Source organism: Syzygium oleosum, unplaced genomic scaffold (genome assembly GCF_021117445.2).
Source record: "Syzygium oleosum isolate NSW1041296 unplaced genomic scaffold, Sole_v2.1 Sole_v2.19, whole genome shotgun sequence".
Classification (NCBI taxonomy): domain Eukaryota; kingdom Viridiplantae; phylum Streptophyta; class Magnoliopsida; order Myrtales; family Myrtaceae; genus Syzygium; species Syzygium oleosum.
In genome coordinates, this window is record NW_026607503.1 from 3,492,705 (window position 1) to 3,519,155 (window position 26,451).

Genomic DNA, 26,451 nt, shown 5'->3' on the forward strand with positions numbered 1-26,451 from the left:
ATTTTGATTTTCTAAATCTCTTCTGAGAAGGTTCACCCTGATTTCTTTTTGCAGGATATATATCGTTAAAGAATTCAGTATCCCTTGATTCTAGGATAGTATTGGCATGGATTTTCACGTTTTCGTATTTGTGAACCAAAACTCTGTATGCGCTGCTATTTTGAGCATAACCGATGAATATGCAATTCACTGTTTTAGGTTCCAATCGAATTTGTTTAGGAGGAGGAATTGCCCCCTTGGCTAGGCACCCCCACACTTTCAAATAATTGTAGGATGGTAGCCTTGCATTCTATAACTCATATGGAGTTTTACTTGTCTTCATGTGGGTACTTTATTTAAAATACAGTTTGCAGTTAAAATTGCCTGCCCCCACAAGTTCTGAGGTAAACCTAAACTTAATGGCGTTAGCAATCTCCTTTAAAGTTCTATTCTTTCATTAAGCAATTCCATTTTGTTGCTGAGTATAAGGCGCAATTGTTTGGAGAATTATCCCCAAACTAGCACATAACTCCTTTAAATTGGAAGAACTCTATTCTCCTTCTCTATCAGAGCTAAGCACTTTGATTTGTCTATCAAATTGGTTCTCGACCTCATTTTTATACTTAATAAACATGCTCATAGCCTCATCTTTGCTAGTTAATAGATAAACAATTCAGTATAATTATCCACAAAAGTGATGAAGCACTTCTTTCGACCTCTACTTTCTACAAATTTTAAATCACTTAGATTACTATGAGTTAGTTGTAGAGGTTCACTAGTTTTTTCAACTGATTTGAAAGATTTCTTAACAAACTTAGCATCAACACAAGTCTCACACTTGTAACGGGCATCTAACTCAAACCTTAGAATAAGCCCGAAGTTTGCTATTCTTGTTATTGTACCATAGTTTACATGTCCTAATCTACTATGTCATAGATAAGGAGACATTGCAGTATAAACTGAAGATTTTTCTTTATTAATAGTCTTTGGGTATAAGAATTTCAAGTTTACGTCAATGACAGTTATATTGGCTTTGAACAGGTAATTACACAAGTACGTTTTCCCCACATACATCCCCCTTTTGGAAAGTACAAACTTGTTAGATTCAAATACTATTTGAAACCCTTCTTGACAAGTATGAGGCTAGATATGAGATTCTTCTGGATCTCAAGTACATGCAGCACATTTAGCAGAGTGATTTCCTTGCTAGAGGTGAACTTCGAGATCACCTTTCCTCTCCCCGCAATTTTAGCTGATGTAGAGTTAGCCATATAAAGCATCTCCTCTTCCTCAACTTTCTCGTAAGACAAGAATATGTGTTTATCCACACAAATGTGATTTGTGGCACCTATGTCCAACCACCAATTGGTATTGTTCAACATCAAATATACCTCAAACACTACCACAGTAGTCAGTCTTTCATCATCTGCCTGCTCAGTTAGATTTAGCTGCCTGGTTGCACCACCGCCCTTGCCTTTGTTCAGGCGCTTCTTGCAATCCTTAACCCGATGGCCAGGCTCATTACAAACAAAACATGTCCCTTGGAATTTCTGGGACTGTTTCTTCTACTTGCCTTTCCCTTGAAGAGACTACTTCCTTTTCCTTACTTGTTTGAAATTGGAAGACTTAACAAAGTTGGCCTTTGGTTTCGTAAGAGGGTTTGCATTCCTCCTGTTGTCCTCCTTAATTCTGAGACGCAGAATGAGATCTTCAAAGCTCATCTCTTTTCGTTTGTGCTTCAAATAATTTTTGAAGTCTGACCAGCTCGGAGACAACTTCTTAATAATAGCTGCCACTTGGAAGAATTCACTAAGCAACATTCCCTCAGCAAAGATTCCGTTCAGAATTATTTGTAAATCGTGAACCTGACTCATGACAAATTCAGAATCCATCATCTTAAAATCCAGGAATTTGGCAACCACGAATTTCCTAGTGCCCACTTCCTCAGTCTTGTATTTCTTTTCCAAGGACTCCCATAACTGTTTAGCAATTTCAATATTACAATAGACATTATATAAGGAATTTACTAAACAGTTAAGGAAGTCCCCGTGCTTCCAAGCCTCCAACGCCTTGAGCGTTGTGACATCTTGCTCATCTGGACTAATTATTGGGCGCACCTCTGATAAGTACTTAACCAGATTCAGTGTGGCCAAATAGAAGAACATCTTCTGTTGCCACTGCTTAAAGCTCACACCAGTGAATTTTTCCGGTTTCTCTTTTAGTGTTACTGGAATTGGTATCATCAAATTAGGTAAAGACTGTTGAATCATCCCTGTAGAATTTGAACCATACACAATTTGGCCTGTACTGTTTTGTCCGGGTATATCAGTCAAGCGATTTGTACCCATACCACCATAGATGGTTTTAGCCCGAAGGCTCACAACATTTTCTGCCATGACACCAGGCCATGAGGTCTGAACCTCACCGGTCAAAACGATTATATGAACATATCCAGAAACATTCTGGATGTCATTTAGTACTTGATCATTATCAACCATCTTGTTCTTCTTTTGAAAAACCCAACAAATAGCTAATCGCCTTAAGATTGTTGGAAATTATTATGTATTTGACGAAAACTGTTGTTGTAATAAGAAAAACATAAACAGTGATAATAAATTTTATAACGACCAAGCCAAGCTAATCTTTATGAATAAAGATGCTTAATTGCAATTCAAATACAAACTTACTTGATTGTAATAAAATTTCCAATTGCTAAGTAATCGATCAGAGTCTTGAAGTCGACAATATTTTTGTATATCAATATCTCGGTGATCGATCGATAACTATGAATCAACAACTTGCCTTTTGAATCGATGACAATCGACAACTTGTATTTGAATCGATGACAATCGATAACCTGCCTTTTGAATCGATGACCTTAGAAAATCAGCAACTTCAATACAGGAGGTGAGGTACGGCTAACCGGATCTCATTAAGGCAATTAGTTCCTACCAACGGTGCCAAATAGTTTCACGTACTATGCCTCCCAAAATACAACACTTCGAATCTGTTTATATCAGCACTGTACGAACATAGGTCTGTCAAATACTTCTCGAGACCTACACACTTAGGGGACTATTCTAGAAGAGAATACTCAAGAGACGCTTTAGATATACTTCGAGAAGTTTTCTATCTCTCTATGTTTGAACTAAGAAGATACATCTATTTATAAACGAGGGAAAACGGCTGCGAAAACTGAAGGGACATGAACTCAAAAGTCATGTTGGTTATGCTCACATTAGTAGAGACAATAACCCTCAATTAACAGCTATATTAAATTCAGAAACTGCGGCAAAACGAAGAGTCACGATAATTGAAGAGACATATCACTAATGTTGAGTCATTAGAACCTATAATTACAACAATAACTACAACAAGACGCAGCGCTGGAGCAAGCTTGCTAGACTGAAGGAGCGTCGCTGTCGCTGGAACTTTGGTTTTATTGGGATAGACCAGAGCTGTTGACTGTGGCTAGGGATGGTAACCGCCATGGAAGCATGGGGCTCGAACGAGAGAGGAAAGCCCTAACGAGGAGAGAGACGAGGATGGGCTGCTCTTCTCCTCCCCGTCACCATCTTTTTCTTTTCTCTTCTTGCGCTCGCTATTCTGCGGGAGCTCAAGTTACCGCACGTTCTTACGTGTCTCTCTTTTGGATACGCACGCGCCCTTGACTCGTCGTCAATCCCAGGTGAGATTTCGGATTTCGACTCGCTGAGTTAACTCGGTTTTTTTTTTAATGAAAAAAACACTTTAACGCAAAAAATGAAGAATGAAAAGAGAGAGAGAGAGAAATAGGAGGAAGAGGACCAACGCGCGCTTTTAGAAATTCAAAAGATGAACTCAGGTCAATTTTTTTTTTTTCGGATTAACGGTTGGAGAGATGTTGGATTATTTAGCGTGAAGAGAGAGGAAGGAATAAATTGATATTCATTTGCTGGTTCCCAAAAAAGGGGAATTAAGCGGTTGTTTGGCATTGCATTTACTTCTAGTTTTTATTGGTACCAGAAATTTATTTAGTGTTGAATGCCTTGATTTTCTCGAAATGTAAAGGTATCAAAGGTTATATTTATTTTGCGAAAAATGAATAATTTAAAAAATAAAAACGATAGCCCATGTTGATTGAAAGAATTAGTAACACAAGAAACACTTAGTGGAAGGGCCAATGGATGGGATTGTGATTGAATATGTATTTATTTGAATTATTCGAAATATTTCAACAATTTTAATGAAAGTCAATTTGCAAAAAGTCAAAGAGTTGAAAATTAGAATTTCCTCTACGGATCCTGGTCCATTGCCAATTAGATCCAACATAATTAATAGGGGTGAGCAAAAGAATCAGACTAATGGGATGTAACGGTACCTCCTGATTTATGAATATAGTCTCTTGGAATGTGAGGGGCCTTAATCATAGCCCTAAAAGAAGGGAACTTGTAGACTTTGCTTTGTCTCTAGACCCTCATATTCTCATTTTGATCGAGCATAAGATTAAGGAAGATAATGCTGATTTTGTTGTTGACAGTAGCTTTAGAGAATGGTCTTATGCTCATAACTATATGTACAGCACCTTAGGTCGACTTTGGATTCTTTGGAAGCCATCTATCCTTAGGTTAACGGTGTTGGAGGCTTCTGCTCAAGTCATCCATTGTCAAATTGATAAACCTGGGATGGACCCATTTTTGCTTTCTGCCATCTATGGTTGCAATACGGAAGTGGAGCGAGGGAATATGTGGCGCAACATTTTGAATTTTTCGAACAGAAATCCCGAAAACGTGCCATGGTTGCTCATTGGGGACTTTAATGAAACAAGGGATATCAGCGAAAGGATTGGCTCCACGGTTCGCTGGACTGCGGGTATGGAGGAACTAAACAACATGATTGAGGAGTTTGCATTAATCGAGCCTCCATCACTAGGCCCGGTCTTCACATGGACTAACAAAAGCTCTGGGACTAATCTTAGAGCAAGTAGAATTGATAGAGTACTGGTTAACGCAGAATGGCGGAACAAGTATGAGCACTACTCAGTTGAATTCCTACTCCCAGGGGTATCAGACCACTCACCCTGTTTAGTGAAATTAGACACCACTAGCAGGAGAAGGAGATATTCCTTCAGATTCTTCAATTTCTGGACCTCAAGTCCGGACTATCTACCTATGATTTCCTCCTGCTGGCAAAAAGAAGAAGTTAGAGGATCATGCATGTTTGCAGTAGTGACAAAGCTCAAAAAGCTGAAACAACAACTCAAGAGCCTGAATAGATCTCAGTTTGGTGACTTACAAGCTAAGGTAAACCAGGCTAAGGAAAGCTTGTATCAGATTCAACAAAAGCTGGTGATTGACCCATTCGATGCCATCTCTCGGGCAGAAGAAAAGGCACATTTGGAGGAATTTCTGGTTTTAAGTAAACATGAAGAAATTTTGCTCAAATAGAAATCCAGAAATCTTTGGCTAAAGGAGGGCAACAATAATAGCAAGGTTTTCTTTGCTTCCATGATGCGAAGAAGTGCTCAGAACAGGATAAATCATCTCATACTTGAGGATGGATCCGTTATCTCTGAAGAGGGGGCTCTTAAGAACACAATCTTATCATACTATCAAGCCCTTCTTGGTAGTTCCAGGGGACCTTGTATCCCTTATGAGAGGTTTGTCCCTTTTTTTCATGAAGATATCAATGCTTTAGTTACTTTCACTCCACCCCAGAGAAAGGATATTCTTCGAGTCCTAAAGGGTTTCAATGATTTCAAAGCACCAGGCCCAGATGGTTTTAACAGTCGTTTCTTCAAAAGTGCTTGGCCTATCATTGGACACGACATCGAGGAAGCTATACTGGATTTTTTCTCGTCCAAAAGATTATTGAAATCTATAAATTCCACTTTGATCTCTCTTGTCCCGAAGGTTCCAAATCCCTCATCCCTCAAGGAGTTCAGACCCATATCATGCTGTAATACCTTGTATAAGATCTTATCCAAACTCCTTGCAGAACAAATAAGCGGAATGCTCCCCTTGATTGTTGATTTAAACCAAACGGCTTTCATCACCGGACGACAAATCTCAGAAAATATCCTGTTATGCCAAGATTTACTTCACAACTATCATAAGGGAGATAAAAGGTAAACGTGTCGCCATAAAAATAGATCTCATGAAGGCTTATGATATGGTCAGATGGGATGCAGTCATCGGGGTCCTAAAAGCTCTAAATACACCCCAACATCTGGTTGAATTGATAAGTGAGTGCATTACTACCCCGAGGTTTTCAGTAAATTTTAATGGCGAACAGGTAGGGTAATTCAGTAGCACTAATGGGCTGAGACAAGGTAATCCTCTTTCTCCATATTTATTTGCTCTAGTTATGCAAATTTTCAATAGAATTGTAAGAGCAAAAGTTGCTAGTTCTTCCTTCAAATACCATTGGCGCTGCAAAACGCAAAGGATTACACACCTTTGCTTCGCTGATGACTTGTTCTTATTTGCCCATGGAGATGTAGACTCTGTTCTATGCCTGGTAGAAGCTCTTGAAGAATTCGACACTCTCACTGGACTGCGGTTTAACCCTGACAAATGCCAAATATTTTTCTTTGGGTTAAATGAGGAGGAAAAGCTTCTTATATTGGACCATACGCCTTTTCCCGCAGGTACTCTCCCTATCAAGTACTTGGGTGTTCCTCTTATTACTAAAAGACTCACCCACTCAGATTGCAAAAGCCTTACTGATAAGATATTCAAGAAAATTGAGAGTTGGGGAATGAAGCATATGAGTTATGCGGGTCGGTTACAACTAACCAAATCGGTCCTTATATCTATCTGCACGTACTGGATGCAAATGTTTCTTCTTCCGAAGCAAACTATCTATGAGATTGAGAAGAAGATTTGCCACTTCCTATGGGTTGGGTCTTCAACAAACCGTGGATCGCACAAAGTTACATGGCGTGTAGTATGCTCACCCAAAAAGGAAGGAGGGTTAGGATTGCCTGATTTGAACCTATGGAACAAAGTGTTATTAGGGCGCACATTGTGGAATCTTATCAATCATCCATCTTCTTCACTTTGGAGCTCCTGGGTCCACAATACAAAATGCAGAGGAACCCCATTTTTGGAGATGGACATGAAGGGTAGTATGGCCTGGAGTTGGCGATGTATCCTCAAACTACGTCATGTCCTAACCCCAGTCATGTCTAATCCAAGATATTGCTGCCATGATGTCTTGGATGAACTTAGACACGAGAGTCTGGCTGTGAAGTGGTATAACTTAATATGGAGTAGCGGCGTTAGCAAACACAATTTTATTGGTTGGCTAGTATGTAGGGATAGGCTTCCGACAGCAGAGATCATATCACGGTGGATGACCTCAGTCGATGTTCAATGTACCTTCTGTAGGGCAAGTATAAAGAACACGATTCACCTTTTCTTCCAATGCGAATGGACAGGTAGCATCTGGCGCAATATTCTTGCGCAACATGGGATCAGGCGTAATGTATGGGGATGGAATGAGGAGATTCAATGGATGGTTAGAGCAACGAGAGGCAAAGATTTGGCAGCGAAACTCCTCAAAGTATCTTTCCTAGCGACTGTATATTGCACTTGGATGGAGAGCAACCATAGGCGGTTTCAAAACAATCCAACTGACATTCAGATTATTTTGGCGAAGGTGCGGAAAAATGTAAGAGGTAGAGCTTCGCTATACCAAAAAATCAAACCTTCACAACCTAACTTTGTTTTAGCTACTTTATGGAGACTTCCTACTTCCATATTCTCGAATTATTAGTACTAGTTGTAATGCCGGGGAATGCCCCTAAGCTGCTGTACATCATCTGTTATATACTACTTACATTTTACACCAAAAAAAAAGAATCAGACTAAATCGGCCGGTTCTTGACTCCTAAAATTTAGAACCGGTGAATATCGGTCATATTCCTGATTTTAAGTGTGGACCTACCCTCCTGGATTGCACCGACTTTTTAATTTTTATTATTTCATTTTTCAAAAACATTAATGCCCATTCTTTTTTCGCTCAGACTCACTCATGCACACTTGTTGCTCACGCCTCTCACTCTCATTTCTCTTGGTCTTAGTCTTGCAATACTTGCACCTCCCTCGCGGCTCAACACCTCTCGTACTTGGGTCTTCATGATCGTTATAGCTTTATTTGTGGAGACAATCATCATGTTGATCACGAATTTTATTCGTGGAGATGACCAACGTGTTGTGGTTATGCAACGACACTTACAATCTTGTAGGGAATAGAAAAAAACAAAGGAAATATGGCCAATTCCTGAACCCACTCGGGAATCGAAACAGATTGGTCGGTCCGATTCCTGTTTGGGTCCACGATCAAGTGGGTCGTTCTCGATTCTAGGATGGTAATCGGCATACCGTGAAACCAATCACCCCGAGTAATTAACGTGTCCCGTGAACTAATATTTCGCCTTTGCATACCCAAATTTCGATACGAACGTGCAATTATTCAGCCAGGCTTCACTCATTGGATTAACTCGGTATCATCAATTTACATTACTTAAACATGTAATATTACGGTCGCTAGAAACATATTTTTCTTTCTATTTTTTTTTTTTGGGTTTTCAAACGAGCAAGGCCTTAAATCAATAATACAAGAATTAGTGGCTAATGTACTAAGGACTCCCGAAAGAAAAAAAGAAAGAACAGATGACGATGGTCGGAATTCACGGAACCGAACGAGTCAACTCAGTGTGCCTTCGCCGCTCATGTAAATTCTTTTTCTTCCCACTCGAATCAGTTGAGTGCGCGCGGGCTTTCTTCGTTTTTTTTTTCTTATTGTGCCCTTAAAATGAAACAGCGAAATCACAAAATTGGCGGGAACGCGTCCGGCTTCGATATCGTTACCCGCCAAATTTCCTGAACGTTTCTTTTTTTATTTTTTATTTTTGCAAACCCCACGGGAGCCCCTTTCGTCTTTGGAACAATGCAAAATGGCTTGATGGAAGTTTTTTTTAAAAGTTTATGACACTCAAATAATTGATTGAAAGTTATAACACATGAGTGAACATTCTTTAGAAGTCATGACACTCAAGTGATTGAAAGAATAAGTTATGATATTCAAGTGAGTGCTGTACGAAAGTTATGACGCTTGTGGTATCCTTATCCCATAAATGAGAAGTCAAGTTGTGGTAAGACTTGGGAGAGCCCGTTACGAAGTGTAAGTGCCACCATGCAATAGAGTTATACTCGCCCGCCGGTTCAATCCCTCGGGATTCACCTCGGGAGATTTGCAATAGAGAGTTTCCACAATTTTAGATGGGCCAAAGAATTTCAAAACAAGTAAAATCTTTTATTCCTAAAGTGTTTCTCGTGGCATTTCAACATTGATATATGCCTCGTTTGTATAGATCAACGTTTAGATTTATTAAGACAATGAAGGTAGCATCGTACGTGATAGAGCATTCATGTCGTTTCGATAGGATTGTACGAGCCTGCCCGAACACGCCTCTTGGTTACCTCCGCAACCCAAGCCAGCTTTTATTGATCCTTAGGATTGGGCTGCTCTACTAGAATTACAAGTTAAACCCGTCAAGAACTTTTAGGCCCATCAGGTGGTCCATTTTGATATTTTTCCTTTTTTTCTTCTTTATCTACATAACACCAATTACGCTAATTTAGTCTTATTACTAACACAGTTTTTCAATTCCGCTCCTCAAAATTTTTTTATTGTTGATTTATCCAATCAAACCTTTCAATCATCAGCATATAATGAGCTTTAAAGAAAAAATGGAATCTTTTCATTGAAATATACTTGTCCATGTAGATTTATTATCAAAATATCCGTATGTCATCATAAAAAAGTTTAAGATCCAATGACATATAAAAAAATTTATGAGAGAGAGAGAGCCTGTGACATCTGGAAATTCCCACATCAATTAATAATACGAAGGAAAAAAAGACATAAATGTCACATGTGGAAAACTCTAGGTGGATTAAAAAAGTTGTAGTGTGCGAACCGTTTAAATTATATTTTCCGTGACCGTGATTTTCGGAAAGGGATTCTATTAAGATTAAATTACTACAAATTTGTGCATAGGTTAATTATATCGAGTGACGATAAAATACATATCGCGTGGTAAGTAGCTTTTGGAGCTTGTTGTATTATCAAAATGTTTGGTACAAGGGATTTATGGAGCTGTAGTTGATCTGAACATGAATGAACGAGCATGAAGCCTTTTTATAGTCCTTCCTAATCGACTCTTCTGCTAAGAATCTGTCACAAACAGAGAAATTTGCTTCATTTTACATGTCGGGCAGATTTTTAGCCATTACTTCTAACTCCCACCAACTTAGCTAGAACCACAAACTTTTAACTCCTCACTATAGATCTAGAAACTTGTAGAGTCTTGGCTTTTCTGGATAAATTGGCCACAACTTCAACAAAATTTAATCAAGAAGAAAATGTTACAATGGAAGATTTCATTTGCCTCAAACTCGATCATTCTCCAAACTACCTATCCAAATAGGACAAAAATGAAGAAGTCTGAAACAAGACAATCATCATCTGATAATGATATATAAATAGCCAAATGTCCATCGTTCAAAACAATTAGAGAGGGAAATAAGCAAGACTGAAAACAGGAGGAAAATCATTCATGACAACAATCAACAGATAATTATCGAACAACAGCCATTAGGAGAAAAACCCAAAAATGGAAAAACGAAATTATCATGCAGAGGCAACGGGAGGGTTCAATTGTAGCTGAGCACAATATATATGGTCTGAATTATGGTGAGGGCGAAGAGGAAGATGGCGGCGATGAGAGACAATATCGACCAAGGATTCCTGAAGTAGGTGTGTTTGAGATTAGCCCTCCAAATGTTCCATGGCTTCTTGCAGTACTTACTCATGTTCTCTTGCACGGCGTCAAGGCTGCTGTTGGATGCGAGTGGCACTTCCTTGCACAGAGAGTTGAATAGCTTGGCCACCGCCTTGTCGCTTCCGATGGCATTCTGGATGATGCCTTGGGTGTGGAGCAGCGCGACATCCCCCTCATTGTTGATGATGTTGTCCATGAAGGTGATGTAGGCTGTGATCTCGTTCCCAGCCCCGATGTGCAAGCGCTCGAAAGTCATGAGGTTGAGGAAGATGGACTCGGTGGTGTCATCCACCTTGATCACGGGGAGCCTCAGGACCCCTCCGGCAAAGAAGATTCCCTTGAGACTGCGGGTCTGGCTCTTCTTGAACTGGATCCCGGTCTCGTGGAGCTCGGTGACCGGCCGGACTATCTGCACGGTCTCCTCGTGCTGGACCTCCTCGGTCTCCCTTACCAGGCACTTCCTGAAGACGTCCAAGACATGCAGGAGGCATCTGACCATCCCCGTGATGCACGCGTCGAGGGAGCAGAGCTTGAGGTTGTTGTTGTCACCCTGCGTTGTTGGAGTCAAGTCAGTGCATTGAATACAAGATTGCTGTCGTGTTGACACTACTTGCTTAAAAGGAAAAAAAAATGTCTCCCATAGAGGTGATTATTGCAAAAGACTATCTCCTCGCCAGCCTCAGCCCCCACATTTTCCATCTCGTGCTGGACATTCTCGGGCTCCATCAGCAGGCCTTCCCTGAAGACGTCCACGACATGCAAGCGTCTGCCCATCCCCTTGATGGCCGTGTGGAGTGAGTAGAACCTGAGGATGAGCTTGTTGATGTATTCGTCACGCTGCGTTGTTGGAGTAAAGTCAGTGCATTGAATACGAGATTGTTGTCGTGTCGATACTACTCGCATAAAAGGAAAAAGAAAAAAGAAGTCTCCGATCGAGGTGATAGATTTAATAATGAAATTGTTAGTTGTTCTCGAACAGTGCATCCTCAACGTTTGGAGCATTAGATATAATGGATTTCACATGAGATCCATATGAGATTACCAAGATGTACTGCTAGGTGAACATAGTACGGCGGTTTGCATGCGTGCAATGACCACTCTAAAGACGGAGTGAAATCTGAGAAACGAACCTCCTCGCCATTGTTCTCGACAGCAACCAGCCGATACAGCACTAGCATCGGCAGCTGATTCTCCAGCATCAGCATGTCCCGCCTTATGTACGGCGATATGTATGTCAGCCTGTGGATGCTGAAGATGGGGTCACTGGGCTCATAGTCACACTTCTCCCCTATGCTGGTCCTCATGATCTCGATCATGAAGCAGCCGTCCCTGATCATCAGCTCCAGGAACTGGTCCCCCGTGCCCTCGTTCCACTTCTTGTCCAGTACGTCGTATCTCTCCTCGAGGTCCCGTGCCACCTCCCTGAGGGACTTGCGGAAGGGCTCGAGGGACTTCCCAGACCGATTGAGGAAGTGGAGGAGCGCGCGGCTCTTGTGTTCCTCCATTGGACGGAGGAGGTCCTTGTCGTGGTGGAAGGGGCCGAAAGAGACAACCTGCGGCTGGTAGGCCTTAAGGTTGAGGTTGGTGATGGAGGCGGGGACCGTGTAGATGGACGGATTCTTCCAGTACCGTTGCTCGTCGGAGGGCATGCGCTCGAGGCTCTCGTTGATTGGGACGATGCAGTTCTCGTTAGTTTCACAAGTTTCTGCTCTGGGTGAGAGAAGTGGAGAATCCATATCCATGGAGAGAGAGAGAGGGGGAGGGGGGAAGAGTGTATGAAGTTTGGGGTAGTCCAAGCCCGATGCTGGCCATGCATGTATAAATAGAGGTGTCGAAATGGGTTTTTGACCCACTTTTAATTTCATATAAAATGAGTTGGATGTATATGGATTAGTCCGGACATAAACAATTCCTTAAAATGCTCCATCTTCTAAGGTAAAACTCTTAAGGGGATATTTCCTTCCTTCCTCCTATAAACATATCTAGGACAACTTAGGAGGACTAAGAGTGCGAGTTTGGTACGTTAAAATAAGGGACGCAGTCCTGATAACTTATTAAATGTATACATTTAGACAGGCGGGGTAATCTCAGTCAGAGCTTCGACTCCTCACTTACGGTGAGGAAACCTCAACCACAAACCAAGAATCCACAAGACACCCTTTTTAACTCATGTGAAATGAGGTGGGTCGCATATAGGTCAGTCAACTTTTAGTAAATGTATTGTTATGAATTCGAGCTGTAAAACCCAATTAAGTCCACCACAAAATGGGGCCCAATCTTACCCACTCACTCGCTCTCTCACTCACAGCAATTTAGGGAAGGGGCAGTCGATTTGAGAACGGGACAAGTCTCGATGGGCCCTCCTCCCAAGTGTGAAAAGTCTACGAATCTCCGGGACAAAATTGTTGTTAATTCTCATTTCCTATTAGCTACAACCCCAATATAGATAGTTCTTTCGTGAATTATCCGTACAAAAGTTTCGAGCCAAGAGTCGTAACCGTGAACAGACTATAGGAATTTTCGTTGCCAATGGTATGTGAATTTGATGTACACCTTATCGACATGCATGTACACTCCTTGAAAAGTAAGCCAATCAAGGGTCTCGAAATGCCATAATTTGGAACTTAGAATCAAATTAATTTGATGTTGTGAATCAATGCGGGATGATTGGGCACCAAATTGATTGGACACTCTATTCTTATTCGTAATTTTCATGCAAATTTACCATTGTAGTTTATGAGTATGATCGATTTTGTAATCGGTAATTCATGCATCAGGTTGGGTATGGGTGCAAAGAGCCGATCCATTCTTCAAAGACCAATCCAAAGAGAAAAAATTACTAGAATGGATCCGGCTCGGATCACATATGAGTTGGGTATGAGTCGTTAAATTTGTATTGCATATAAATTGGTCAAAACGGATTAAATGGATCAATTTGGATCGGATCATTTTTTATTCGACTTACCCGTTTTACGGGCCTATGTATAAGTCACTTTTTGTGCACGAGGTTTATAGAAAACGTGTTTAGCATGCCCCATGGAAGCCATAGGAAATGAATTGCATGCATGCAAAGCACGACATCGCGTGACCATGTATAAGCCTTTGGATTTGATAAATCTCACAAGTGCCTGCCTAAATTAAAACTTAAAAGGGTCGATTGAATTGAGTACATGTATGCCGGTTGAGGTTTGAACTTCGCATATTTGATATTTGATGTGCACTATATTTAAAATAGTATTTTTTGTCGTTTTATATGGCAATGATTTTTAGCTCTTATGTTTGGGATATGCCAGATTTCTTATTTGAGGTCTAATGTTTAGTTCTCGACACCCTTCTCCCGTTTATACATGCCCGTAGGGAGAAAAAAATTTCACAATGAGTAATGTTTCGATAATATCTAATGCATGGTTAGCTCATGACAATTACATAACTTCACATATATTAATTTCAGATGAAACACAAGACAGGTTGTAATCATCTTGTGTGAAATTCAAAATCTCTACCGGCTTTATATGAAGAAAAATCAGTTTAACCAAAAAGATATATTTGAACTCAAATCAAAGTCAAACCATAGAGGCGAAGTCAAGTTTCTAAGATAGACTAAATATCAATGTGGGTTTTATGTTTTATTTTTTTAGCTTCAGATCACCTAAGCGCGATTGATTGCAGGCAGGTATGACCTCCAATCAAGAGCTCTCTTAAAAGAAGTCTCGAGTTTGAGTCCATGTACAAGACCCAACTCGAATTGGATGAGGTGGATCAAAATTCTTGACTGAATACCTATTGATGCCGTGCTGTAGGATTTCAACCAAGATAAGAGTTGTTACTTTACTTTCGTCTTTTATCTAATTTCTTTAGAGCGGTGCCAATTATGTAAAGATGCAAGATTGATCAATCAAGAGATCGACTCCTCTAAATGACCGTACAAGCGACGCTACTGTTGATTGGCCGTATAAAGAGGAGGGTTAAAATTCTTTTCTTATTGATTTTAAGCCGCATAAAAGAAATAGAAATGGACGAAAACGATAGGGGTGCGTATGGCAATGATTCTGTACCCGGGAACTGATTTTACTCAGAAATGATTCTTTTTTATTCCATGCCAGGGAACAATTTTTAAGCATTTGAAGGCATTTAGTAACTGCCCTAAATTTTTATTCTTAGAATAGAAAAGGAACAGAAATACGTTTGGTAACTACACAATATTTCTTTTTATTAATAATATTTTGATTTTTTTAATATTTCTTTCTTTCTTTTTTCTTTCTTTCCCTTACCTTCCTTGGTCATGGCCAGTTGTCGGTGTCGGTGACCGGCCACAGGCCAAGGCCGGCGAGGGGTGACTGGCCACAGGTTAGGGCCGGCTAGGGCGTTGCGGCCCTTGCCGCCGATCTCATCATCGCGACCCATCTCCCTCGCCTGGGTCGCAACGGCAAGGTCAGCCTTGCCATGGCAGGGCGAGGCCTCGCCATCGTGGCAGCGAGCCACCCTCGCCTAGGCGGTGAGGGGGACCCTCGCCGGCCGGCGGCAGGTGAAGAACAACAAACCAAGAGGAAGAAGAAAATCAAGAAGAATCAGAAATGAAAAAATTGTTCCCAGAATCAAAAAGCTACTTTTTTTTACTTCTTGATTCTGTTCCAAAATTGATTCCGGAAACAATTGTTTGCAAATTTGTGCCCGGATACAAAAATTTTAACAAACGGATTTCTGTTTTCAAACTGATTCTGGGAATAAAAGAATAGAAATTTTCACTATTTGGCAACTTGTCAAACAAACCCTAGACGTCTTCCTTTTATGCCTCAACGGAGGAATCTTAAAAGTGCTTGACCCTGGAACTCAAGAAAGCCACACAGTGGACTCAAAAATAAAAACATAAAAAAAGGACTCGGAGAAAGAAGCGAAATTGACATAGAATTTTACATCCAATTGAGTGGTTTTATTTATTAACACTGTGATGCAAAACACTTGAGTTTTTGAGTGATTGTTACTCTATAATTCTCGAATTGATCAGTGGACTATTCGCTATTGACTTTTTCGTAGAGTAGGTACTAATACTCAAACCAATCAAATTAATAAGGGAAGAGTGTTTAGAGGTGCCCAAGCCCAATGCTTCAAATTGAAGAGGGTGTGGTGGTGTTTGAGTAGGACTGTGCAAAATCGGTAGATGGAGTTCTGAAGAAGATGCACGTGTGCTGGGAGTCGGAAACTCTAATGGAAGAGATGCGGTTCAGGCTGGCCTAATTTAAAAATGCTTCTTTGGCCCATTGTGCCCGCTTCTGCAAACCAAATAGCTGATTGGGTAGCTATGGGTCAACGCTCGAATTCCCTCCCACTTTCAGGGTTGCCCGTTCTCCCCAATTTTTTTTGTGATTTTTTATGTTTGGATGCCCATTCGTCGAACTTTTTGTTTAAATTTTTTTTAGCGTAAATAATATTGACTAATCGAAAAAAGTGAAGTTGAAGAGGTACATCGGGACATGCCATGCATGTGCGTGTCACTTTTTGTGTACCCAGCTAAAGACGAAAAGAGTTTAGGTATGTCCCTTGAAAAACGTGAAAGTTTCGAGCCTTGAGATTTAACGCACCTCCCGAGGGTCTGCCTAAATTAAAAAGCTTGTATCAAATCGAGTAAAAGTAATGTGATTTGGGTACAGACTCCACATGTTTGACGTGGCATTAGACTTATAATTTCTACCTTCAGGATAATCTAAATTTCTTACTTGAGGTCTCGTTATTAGTACTCGATGCTCTTCTTCTGTGTGTACATCTCACGTAGCAAGAAATTTTTTTTTTCACAAAGAGTGACTTTCCGATGATATATATGCTCAATTAGCTCATGACAATCATATAACTTCTCATAAATTAATTTCAGGTTGCACACGAGAAGTTATAATCATTTTGTGTCAAATTCAAAAATTTCCACGGGCTTCATATGGAGAAAAATTGATTCAAGCAAAAAGATATATCAAACGCCCTTCTTAGCGTGGATTTTTTTTTTCGGTTTCGAATCACCTTAGCATGATCAACTGTGAGCATTTATGCCTTAATCAACAAGAACTTAGATACATTATGACAGCTTATAAGCTCCAATCAAGAAGTACTTGAATCTATCATAATTGCTATAATTAGTGAATAGTAAACACAAATATCTCATGAAATATGTTGATTTAATCCGAAAGTGACTAATTTCATAAACCAATCAAATTTATATATCATCTCGTGGATAAATTTTCCATGCCAGCTTTAGTATTTCTAACATGACTTTGACTCCGTACTCTTATTTAAAATGTCCGAATTCTTATGTTCCAATCAAGCGATTCTTATGATTCACTCTTTTGATATGAATAACATGACATGCATCTTAATCCTCAAGTTGTAATTACGAATATTGATGACCCATTTCGGGTCCTATTGCCGTGCAACACATTCAATCTTGATTCCAAATAAACCAACCGCAGGACATTATTGCATGTATTGTGTCCAAGCCCCTTCTTGTGAACCCCAAAATTTAGCGTTTTCTTTCAAGATATCACTTTACTTACCTTCCTAAATTGGACCAAGAGAATGTATCTTCACTTCTTATTTTCATGAAATTAAAATTTTCAAGGATAATATTCTTATTTCCCCCAAATTTGATTAAATGAAATCTTTCCAAGTTTATAAAATCCATGTACATAGCTCATGCAATTTTTGGCCATCATGAGGGAATTAGGGCTTGGCTGAATTTCCCGAGGCCTGCAAGCTTAGTTCTAATAATTCAGTTTAGCTCATAACCTCACCAGCATCGTTGGGAAATATCTACACAAAAACATAGAGAAGGTAGTGATGGTGTCCGGACCACGAAGATGTAACAAGAGAAATGAGGCCCAAAATGCCTGAAGTGCGTCGTCTACTTCAGCTGCATGAGCACATGAATTGCTTTGGTTGTGAGAGATGAGCTTGATTGTGAATTCTACTACCCAGTCAGCTATCGCTTAGGCAAACCACAAGAGGAAAACATTGCGGTGGTTCATTGTTTTTTTTATAAGGGGTGCATATAGAATGACAAAGATTTGAAGCGAGATACTCAATATGACAAAGCCTCAAAGGTTTAATTTGTTCCACGAATTTGGAATGGAGCTAAATGCCATATTTTTGCTCAGTTTGAATTTTATCACTCTCTCTATCATAATCTCGGTTGCAACTCAACTGTCCGATCAATTATCCATCCAGAGAGTTTATATGCATCAAGAAGACAGTGCTTTGAAGAGACATTATGAGGAAGCCTTAAAGAGGAAATTTACAAGTAAGGGCGTGTAAAACCGAAAAAGGTTACATTTCTAAGCATCTCCTCCCTCTCGCTCTCAATGTAAATTATGAATGGCTTTTTGCTTAAATAAAAGACAAATGGAGCGATCACTTCTTCCTTGTTTGACCTGGATCTCTTGGCTTAGGGAGCGCTCCGATTTCATCTCCCCAATGTGCATTATTAATGTCAAGCGCGTGACGGCCATATGTAAACCCTAACATATAAACATACTTATTGACCAAAGTCATTTTTTATTCCTTCAAAAGAAAAGATGAAAAAAAAAAAACGTTTCCTTTCCTTACACAGGCCAGTGCATGCACGTTTCCTTTCCTTACTCAATGTTATTTCAATATAAAACTTAGTTTTATGAAATCGAGTTGTAAATCATGGGATAGATCTTTATTAAGTATTTAAACATGACTCACAAGCTCAAGTAGTCAATCAAAGTTTGTTGCATCATTTCTTCTATAAAATCAGCGTATTTGTTGTTCAATTTTGTAAAGCGGTGCTTATATTGATATCATATTGGATCCTTCTCTTATGGGGAAAATACCAAAAACATATCTTACTATTAACCCAATAACTCCTTAAAATCTTTATATATGCAAATACTATTCACATACCTCTAAGCAAAACCCTATATAGAAAAGACCAAGTTGCTCATCCTTGCATACTCATTTAGGGCTTGTTTAATAATGTTTCTGTTTCTTTATTTTTCTGTTCTTTTATTCCCTAGAACATAAAAAGAACATAAATCCGTTTAGTAACGTCAGTTAGCTTTTTTGTTTCCCGGAACATAAAAGTGGTTAGGAATAGATTTGAAACATAAATAAGAAGTAAAAAAGATCTAATTTTCTATTTTTAGAACAAAAAGAGAAACAATAGAGAAACAAGATCAGCTCTCTCTCTTTCACAAGATATTTTCATACTAAACCCTAAACCACAAATCCTAAACCCTAAAACCCTAAACCCTAACCCTCAAACTCTAAACCCCAAAACCCAAAACCTTAATCCTCAAATCCTAATCCCCAAAACCTTAAACCTCAATACCCAAACCCTAAAACCCATAACACAAAAATCAAAAACCCAAATCCTAAACCTTCTAAACCCCAAATCCTAAACCTGAAAACCCAAACCATAAAATCCCAAACCCAAAACTTGAAACACTAAACCCTAAACCCCAAAACTCCAAACCCGAAACCCTAAATCATAATTCCAAACCCTAAATCCTAAAACGCTAAATCGCAAAACCCCAAACCCTAAATCCTAAACCCCAAACTGTAAACCCTAAACCCTAAATCCCAAACTGTAAACCCTAAATCCCAAACCCTAATACCCAAAACCCGAATCTCTAAAACCCTAAACCCTTAAACCCGAAACTCAAAACACTAAACCCAAAATTCGAAACTCTAAAACCTAAACTCCAAACCCCAAACCCTAAACCTCAAAACTGAAATCTTAAAACCCTAACCCCAAATCCTAAAATCCTAAAATCCTACACCAACTGTAATTTCCTCGACCACCACCCGATATTTGCTTTCTCTATAATGAGTAATTTTCTTTATGATTATATTAAGATCATCCAATTCTATATTATAATATATTATTATTCTATTTCTAGTCTAATTTTATCCAAACATGAATTGTTAAGTTTCCTAAACTGCAATTTCCTCGACCACCACCCGATATTTGCTTTGTGAGTTATTTTCTTTATGATTATATTAAAGTCATCCAATTCTATATCATAATGTACTCTTATTCTATTTTTAGTCCAATTTTATCCAAACATGAATTGTTAAGTCTCATAAACTGTAATTTCCTCGACCACCACCCGATATTTGCTTTGTGAGCAATTTTCTTTATGATTATATTAAAGTCATCCAATTCTATATCATAATGCACTCTTATTCTATTTTTAGTCCATCCAAACATGAATTGTTAAGTCTCCTAAACTGTAATTTCCTCGACTACCACTCGATATTTGCTTTGTGAGTAATTTTCTTTATGATTATATTAACGTCATCCAATTCTATATCATAATGTATTCTTATTTTATTTTTAGTCCAATTTTATCCAAACATGAATTGTTAAGTCTCTATCGACAATTTTATAATTAAATGAGAAAATTGGGAGTAGAAATTTATAGTGCCCTACCAAATCTATTTCTGTTCTTTTTCTACTTTGGGAATTGAAATTTTGTGCAGTTACTAAATGCGTTTTTTTGTTCAGAAACTCGTCTAGGGAATAGAAATAGAAAAAACTATTTCTGAATAGAAATTGTTTCTGGGAACGGAAACGTTACTAAACAGACCTTTAGCATCTTTTTTAAGGTTTGGGTGGTTTGAATTTTAGTTGGTTTCAAGTATTTTGGGTGGTTAACTTTGAATTTGTGTATTGTACTGGATAACTAATAAGAAGTTCTAAATCTATATTGATATGTTTCCATCAGTCACTAGTATGTTCGGAACGACTTTTTTTTTTGTTTGTCCTACTCTAACTCTTAATTTACTCTCAGATTTTTGCCCTACCTCTTGTAGGGCGTGGGAGTTGAAACCTACATCTGAAACTATACGTACCCACCCTTAACCTCCCTGAGAAAGTGGGGATTTGAACTGCCCATCTCCCCCGCCCCAAGTAGGAAGGGTAGCCACTGGGGAAAACCCCAGTAATTGTCCGGAACGACTTTTAGTTTTTACTTTTTTGCTTAATTTAAATCTTACAATTTAAGCATTTAACTTCTTTTTAAAATCCTGAACTCTTGAAACTTTCATAGTACTCGAATGCTAACACGTATACTCACATGTATTTTTTTTCATATTTTTTTGAAATTTAAAAAATATTCTAAATTTTGGCGGAAAAGTAAAGAGAACTTTTTACTTTCATTTAAATCCAAACAAACACGCACGGCTTTGAAACTGAATTGATAAATGTTCAAACAAAGTATGTTATAGTTCACCTTTTTGTGACATGCTCATAAGTTCACATTAAGGCAGTAAGTCACACGTTTGTATGTAGGACAGTTAGTCGTTGATTTCGATTTATACTGATAAATTATTCATCAACATTGTACATTAGTTCTTCAAGATTATGGGTGCGTTTGGTTCAGCATTACCAAGGGGTTTTCGAGGCCGAAAGTCCCTTGGGGAAATGCTGAGGCGTTTGGCGAGCATTTCCACTGGGCTTTCGGTCGAAAGCCACCATTGGGAATGCTGAAAGCCCAAACTTGGTCCAACTTTAAGCATTTGCCTAATGTTGAAACTAATTTTTTTTCTTCCCAAACTACCATCACTAATTCTTTAATATTCCAATTTTGCCCCTCGTGATTGTTCATCTTCTTTGGACTAAGGGCGGCCAGCCAGAGCCACCCGAGGCCAGATCGGGACGGTGAAGCTCCAGCGAGAGGCCGACGAGGCCGCTCGACCCCAGCGACAGTCGCTTGATGTCCGTCGATTAGATAGTTGTAAGATCTCAATCAATACTGACTAAAATACGTCATGGTAACTCATGCCTTTCAAATTTTAAGGTTGTGTTTTTTAGCATTACAGTTGATTTTATGGAGTGTAATTCATTAAAATCTAATTGAGATTATGCACAAAGGGAGGAAGATTTCTCATCTGAATCTGGGACAACGCTTTGGATTATGTGGGCACAACACAAATCCAATCCCTTCAGATCTCTTCTCAAAGGACAAAGACCATATTATCAAGTCAGCTACCGGTCTTATTTTATCACGGTAATTTTGTGCCGGAGTCTTAAGCTCATTGGGTATGGTCCATCCAATTCGTAATTAATTGCAGATCAGTAAGCATATCATAATGCAAGCCAGTTTACACTACAAAAAAAGTTGGTTTTAGCGACGAATTTTGCCATGAAAAATTTGGCAAAATTCGTCGCTAAACGAATTTACGAGGAAATTAGCGACGGAAAAAAATTCGTCGCTAATAGGGCGTCGCAAATTTTGCGACGGAAAATTTCAATTTTCGTCTCTAAATTGAGACGAAAAAAAATTCGTCGCTAATTTTTCGTCGCAAAATTTGTCCCTAATTATTCGTCGCAAAATTCGTCCCTAATTTTTTGTCACAAAATTCGTCGCTAATTTTTCGTCACAAAATTTGTCATCACAAAACTTGTCGCTAATTATTCGTCGCAAAATTCATCGCTAATTATTCGTCACAAAATTTGTCGCTAATTTTTCATCGCAAAATTCGTCGCTAATTTGCCAAGAAAATTTTTTACTTTTGCCACAAACATTGTTCCGGAACGAATTTAGCGACGAATTTTTATTAATTCATCGCAAATTAGCAACAAACTATAAAAATAGTTGCGAATGTGCTGCAAAAATTTATTACAGCTTGGCCTCCTACTAGTCAAGATAACCATGTGCGTCGTAATCACAACTGGCACAGTGCAAACTGTATGTAATCCATGGCTGAAACCTGGTATATCTACCACAAACTCAGCCTTGCGAAGTTCCTTCTAACCTCTGATATCAAGTACATGAATGTTAGCAGCAACAGTTCATGCTCTAATATAAATTCTCAGTAAATTACAGTCTTTCCATGAAACTCCTGATACAAAGACCGTTTGCACAGAAATTACATAGGTTGATAACTTTATTTTAGAATGATGAAGTTATGCAGCTGAAGCTAAGCTTCAGAGTATTTTCTAGTATGGTGACCAGGGGGCCACACAATGCCTAAAGGAATTCTACAAGGCATCAGCAACCGGCAATAATGTTGGGAACCCGCAAGAAGTCAGTCTAGAGGGCCTTGCCTCAGCAGTAATATGACATCAAACAAGTGAAGCTATCACCATGTCAATTGTCAAAACTATCCACATGTATAATCATTCTGCAAGCACATTACACGGCGGCCTCGTTCTCTGCTTCTTATCAACATCAAATTGCTGCTTGGAAAAAAGAGAAGAGTAAAGATGGTCAACATGTGAGGCGATGTTATGATATGATTCCCTATTCTATTTCATAACCAGTAATAGAATGCAAATACAATGTTTCAAGATACTCTCGTGACATTAATGCTGTTGTCCATCTATTTGCTTGTTATCTAATCAATAATCAGACTTGCTGTTGTCAATTCATTTTCCATTTGCTCACATGAAAGAGAAAAGGAGCTGTATCTAAGAAACGGCATTGACATTTACGTTACAACCACTAGAAGATATGTAGGTGAGGGACTTCACCTGTTGGCACAGAAAATGGGGAACCCGAACTCTCTTGGAACCATCAACCAGACGTTTAAAGGGCAAATGGTTTTCCACGGGAAAAGAATCATTGTTGACCTACAAGTAGATGCAATACAAATGTTAATGCTTTCCTCAAACCATTGAATCTTTGAGATCAAACAATTTATTTAATATATAAATAAACCTTAAGTTACTGTAAGGACAAAGAAAAGTGGGGGATAGAGCAAGGTATAACTTCTCACATACAGGATTCTCAAGACAAGGGTCTCAACAAGAAAGTGCGACATACAGACTTTCGCGTCAGTAGAATATCACATCAAGTTTCCAGCAAGGTTAACATTGTCTATGAGGAGGTTTGTTCCGCAAATTCAAGTTTTAAAGTGCTTGATGATGTAATCAACAAGCTCGTATAGGTTGGAGAAGCATATTGACAAGCAGCACAAATTGATGTTAATGCTATATTCTGATTAAATTCAGATCGTACGTGATTTTGAATAACCTCTATTAACAATTCTTGACAACCTGACGCATATACATTCTCTAAACTGGGGCACTAAATTAGCAATCGATCTGAGAATGCAAAGAAAATTAAAGTTAGATTAGGATGCAAATTAGGAAAGCATGTGAGATGCATCAATATCCCATTAATTAAAGTAAGCACTCAATCAAGACCAATACATTTTTTAAAACGTACCAGTCAGCAAATTTTTATAGGCATTGAGATTCAGGTCATTCAACTCTGGGCAGTTCAAATACAAGGCCTGCATTTCAATCAACAAAATAAGAACCACAAGGAACCCATGGTAATAGAATGCAATATACAAATTATAGGATCTGGAAGTCTCACATCTAAGCCACTACAACCCCACAAGCTGAGTTTTTTTAATTTAGTGTGCTTTATAATAAGCTTCTGGTGTATGAGGTGAAGATTGCTGTTGGGCCTTTTCTCCATCCCATGGTTGATGGCTTCATCAGAGATGAGGCTTTCGTCATTACTATCACATACACTCATACCACAGTCCATGAGTTCAAGAAGAGGCAGCTGAGCTGTGGCAAACTGAATTCCACCTGAAATATATAAACAGTTAGTGAACCAAAATAAAATGCAAGAAATGATTTGAATAGATTCACGTTCAGCATGACAAACAATGAACCTATAGTGCTAACTGAAAGGAAATGCCATTTATTTACAGAGTAGTCCAGGAAGTTACTTGAAGAGATGTTAGGACAAAGGGCAAGTAGGAGTCTTAATAATGTTTCAGGAAACACATTGCATATCATCCCGATGCCACTGTCACTAATGCTTGACCTGCATGTAACAATAAATTCATGATTAAAAAAGAAGTGCAATTGTTGAGGCTGATGATTAAATTATATTCCTTCATGCTCTAAGCTTCTATGGTCATTACCAATGCGCCCTATTTGTCACACTATTTGAAACCAAATGTGTTTACATCATGTATGGGAACTTTTGCAAAAGAAAAAAAAAACCATGATGACCTCTTTCCACGTTAAGTTCTAATTACCCGTATTGATGACCTCTTTCCGGGTCAGGTTCACATGGGCATTATTGAAACAACAAATTTTTGCCACCTAAATTTTGGCGATCCAGTCAGTCGTTCGTTGCATAAAAATTAGGGATCGATCCCGATCCCTGGACAAAAAATTAGTTAAATTGCATATAGATTAGGAGCATTTGAATTAGTATCTAAGCTCATATATGTTGCATTTGCATTGGACCGGCGGCAGATGGACTTGAGTGAATGATTCTGAGCTTAACTGGACTAAGCCTGAGGTGGCCGGAATCATGTGTATCAAGTTAGGAAAATTTGATGAAAATTTGAAGCAATAAAGTTTGATATTATCAAGATTTTGGTCACATAGCAAATAAGAACGAAACAATCGGCATAATTTGAGTGATATTTGTGAGATCAACTATTTGAGGGAATAAATAGCTGAGAGCAAGATTTAGTCAACAAAGGAGATATTTGATTGAAAAGAAAGAGGAAAGAAAATATTCATGCGTACAAGGATTTGTCGGTGAAAAAAATATACATATAAAAGGAGGAGGGGGGCTTCACTTCACGGGGGGCCAAAAATCGTGAGTGAGAGCATAGAGAGAGGAAGGCCACACAATTTCATACACGGCCACCAACGAGAGAAAAAGTAGAGCACATTTGTGAGGAAGCTCTCTTTCCGTAATATTCATCACCCACTAGGGCTTCACACAATTGAGATACGACAGCCACAATTGAGAAGAGAGGGGAGCGTCCACCCAAAAGGTTCTCGGAGGGACTTCTGCACGTGAAAGGAAGAAAAAACGTGAAGGAGGAGACTTACACTTGGAGTCTTCAAAGCCAAATTCTCTCTGCTCCCTGCAATGTGCCCGACATCCCACGAGTGTTTCTGAAGCTCCTTGTTGACCTGGCTGCCCTCTGCTTTGCACCACATCAATCCCGTGCGATTCCTATCGTCGCTTTGCTCCACTTGGCTGGTCATAGCCTTCTCGAGTTGCAGCGAACGAAAGAGTTGCAAATTCTCATCACTATCACACTTTCGTTTTTATCTTTCGCGGGTTCTTTAGTGATCGTCTCGGCATGCCAAGTGGTCTTACTCAAACGGCAAATTGAGTCGCTCTCTAGATTTCCCTACAACAAAACTACCGTTCGCTGGTTCTTCATCAATTCGGCCCCACCGTGAAGCAGCTCCCATTAGTCGGGTTGAGAACTCCACACTGCAAGTCTACACCGAGAAGCCACTACCGTGAGTACCTGCAACGCAGTAGCCTCATCACTGCGAGCCAATCCTTGGTCGAGAGCCTCCATCGTCAATTACACGACCGTCGTGGCTGAGCCGTGTCCCCCGTTGGTCGAGCACCGCCTGTGCCGTTCACCGTCGTGAGAACCATCGCTGTCGTCGCCGCCGGTCCACCACAGTCGGCCACAGCAATCCGAGCCGTCCCGTCAAGTTGGAATTTAGAAACGCTATTCGAGCAATATCGCGGATTAGGTAAGAATTTTCATTATTCGATTTCATATATTTTATTGCCTAATCTGTGAAATTGTAATCTTGTTTAAATCTTTGAGTGATATTACCATAACCATGAAAACTCCCAAGTACCCTTAAATTAGGAATTATTTCCTAATTTCATGAAGTG

The 26,451-nt window shown here is 39.3% G+C and overlaps 4 protein-coding genes across 7 annotated transcripts in view; 1 reads left to right on the top strand and 3 right to left on the bottom strand.

The window, feature by feature from the left end:
• Positions 1-3,780, top strand: part of LOC115693714 (U2 small nuclear ribonucleoprotein A') — a 60,289-nt gene extending 56,509 nt beyond the window's left edge. The window contains exon 8 of the mRNA XM_056319980.1: positions 3,769-3,780. Within this exon, the coding sequence (XP_056175955.1) occupies positions 3,769-3,774 (6 nt within the window). The 3' untranslated portion in view covers positions 3,775-3,780. The remainder of the gene's footprint in view (positions 1-3,768) is intronic.
• Positions 1-25,360, bottom strand: part of LOC115693710 (eukaryotic peptide chain release factor subunit 1-3-like) — a 71,045-nt gene extending 45,685 nt beyond the window's left edge. The window contains exon 1 of the mRNA XM_030620768.2: positions 25,357-25,360. The gene's annotated coding sequence lies outside the window, so the exon portion shown is untranslated. The remainder of the gene's footprint in view (positions 1-25,356) is intronic.
• LOC115693719 (UPF0481 protein At3g47200-like) lies at positions 10,475-12,604 on the bottom strand. The gene is made up of 3 exons (XM_056319978.1): positions 11,941-12,604; positions 11,501-11,647; positions 10,475-11,360 (listed from the first exon to the last, which is right to left on the bottom strand). Exons 1-3 carry the CDS (start codon positions 12,550-12,552, stop codon positions 10,683-10,685), a joined length of 1,437 nt encoding a protein of 478 aa, XP_056175953.1. The 5' UTR covers positions 12,553-12,604; the 3' UTR covers positions 10,475-10,682.
• Positions 22,343-24,699, bottom strand: LOC115693700 (F-box/LRR-repeat protein 17-like). Of its 4 annotated transcripts, XR_004007298.2 has the most exons (5): positions 24,506-24,695; positions 24,142-24,362; positions 23,989-24,055; positions 23,292-23,390; positions 22,343-22,997 (listed from the first exon to the last, which is right to left on the bottom strand). XR_004007298.2 is itself a non-coding variant. In XM_056319982.1 (4 exons), exons 1-4 carry the CDS (start codon positions 24,573-24,575, stop codon positions 22,938-22,940), a joined length of 450 nt encoding a protein of 149 aa, XP_056175957.1. In that variant the 5' UTR covers positions 24,576-24,651; the 3' UTR covers positions 22,343-22,937. The 4 variants fall into 4 exon arrangements, 3 of the variants coding, with proteins under 3 accessions (XP_056175957.1, XP_030476609.1, XP_056175956.1); XM_056319982.1 differs by lacking the exon at positions 23,989-24,055 and having other exon boundaries at positions 24,506-24,651; XM_030620749.2 differs by lacking the exon at positions 22,343-22,997 and having other exon boundaries at positions 23,047-23,390; positions 24,506-24,699.
• Positions 25,361-26,451: the final 1,091 nt, after the last annotated feature.

What these genes read in the sequence shown, in the direction of transcription:
- LOC115693700 (XM_056319981.1), bottom strand. Translation starts at nt 24,575, where the DNA reads ATGATATGCAATGTGTTTCCTGAAACATTATTAAGACTCCTACTTGCC. An exon ending in TTGTCCTAACATCTCTTCAA is followed by an intron (nt 24,363 to 24,505) that starts GTAACTTCCTGG and finishes TATATATTTCAG; the next exon opens with GTGGAATTCAGTTTGCCACA. An exon ending in GGGGTTGTAGTGGCTTAGAT is followed by an intron (nt 23,391 to 24,141) that starts GTGAGACTTCCA and finishes ATCTACTTGTAG; the next exon opens with GTCAACAATGATTCTTTTCC.
- LOC115693719 (XM_056319978.1), bottom strand. Translation starts at nt 12,552, where the DNA reads ATGGATATGGATTCTCCACTTCTCTCACCCAGAGCAGAAACTTGTGAA. An exon ending in TCGAGAACAATGGCGAGGAG is followed by an intron (nt 11,648 to 11,940) that starts GTTCGTTTCTCA and finishes CCAACAACGCAG; the next exon opens with CGTGACGAATACATCAACAA. An exon ending in TCCAGCACGAGATGGAAAAT is followed by an intron (nt 11,361 to 11,500) that starts GTGGGGGCTGAG and finishes CCAACAACGCAG; the next exon opens with GGTGACAACAACAACCTCAA.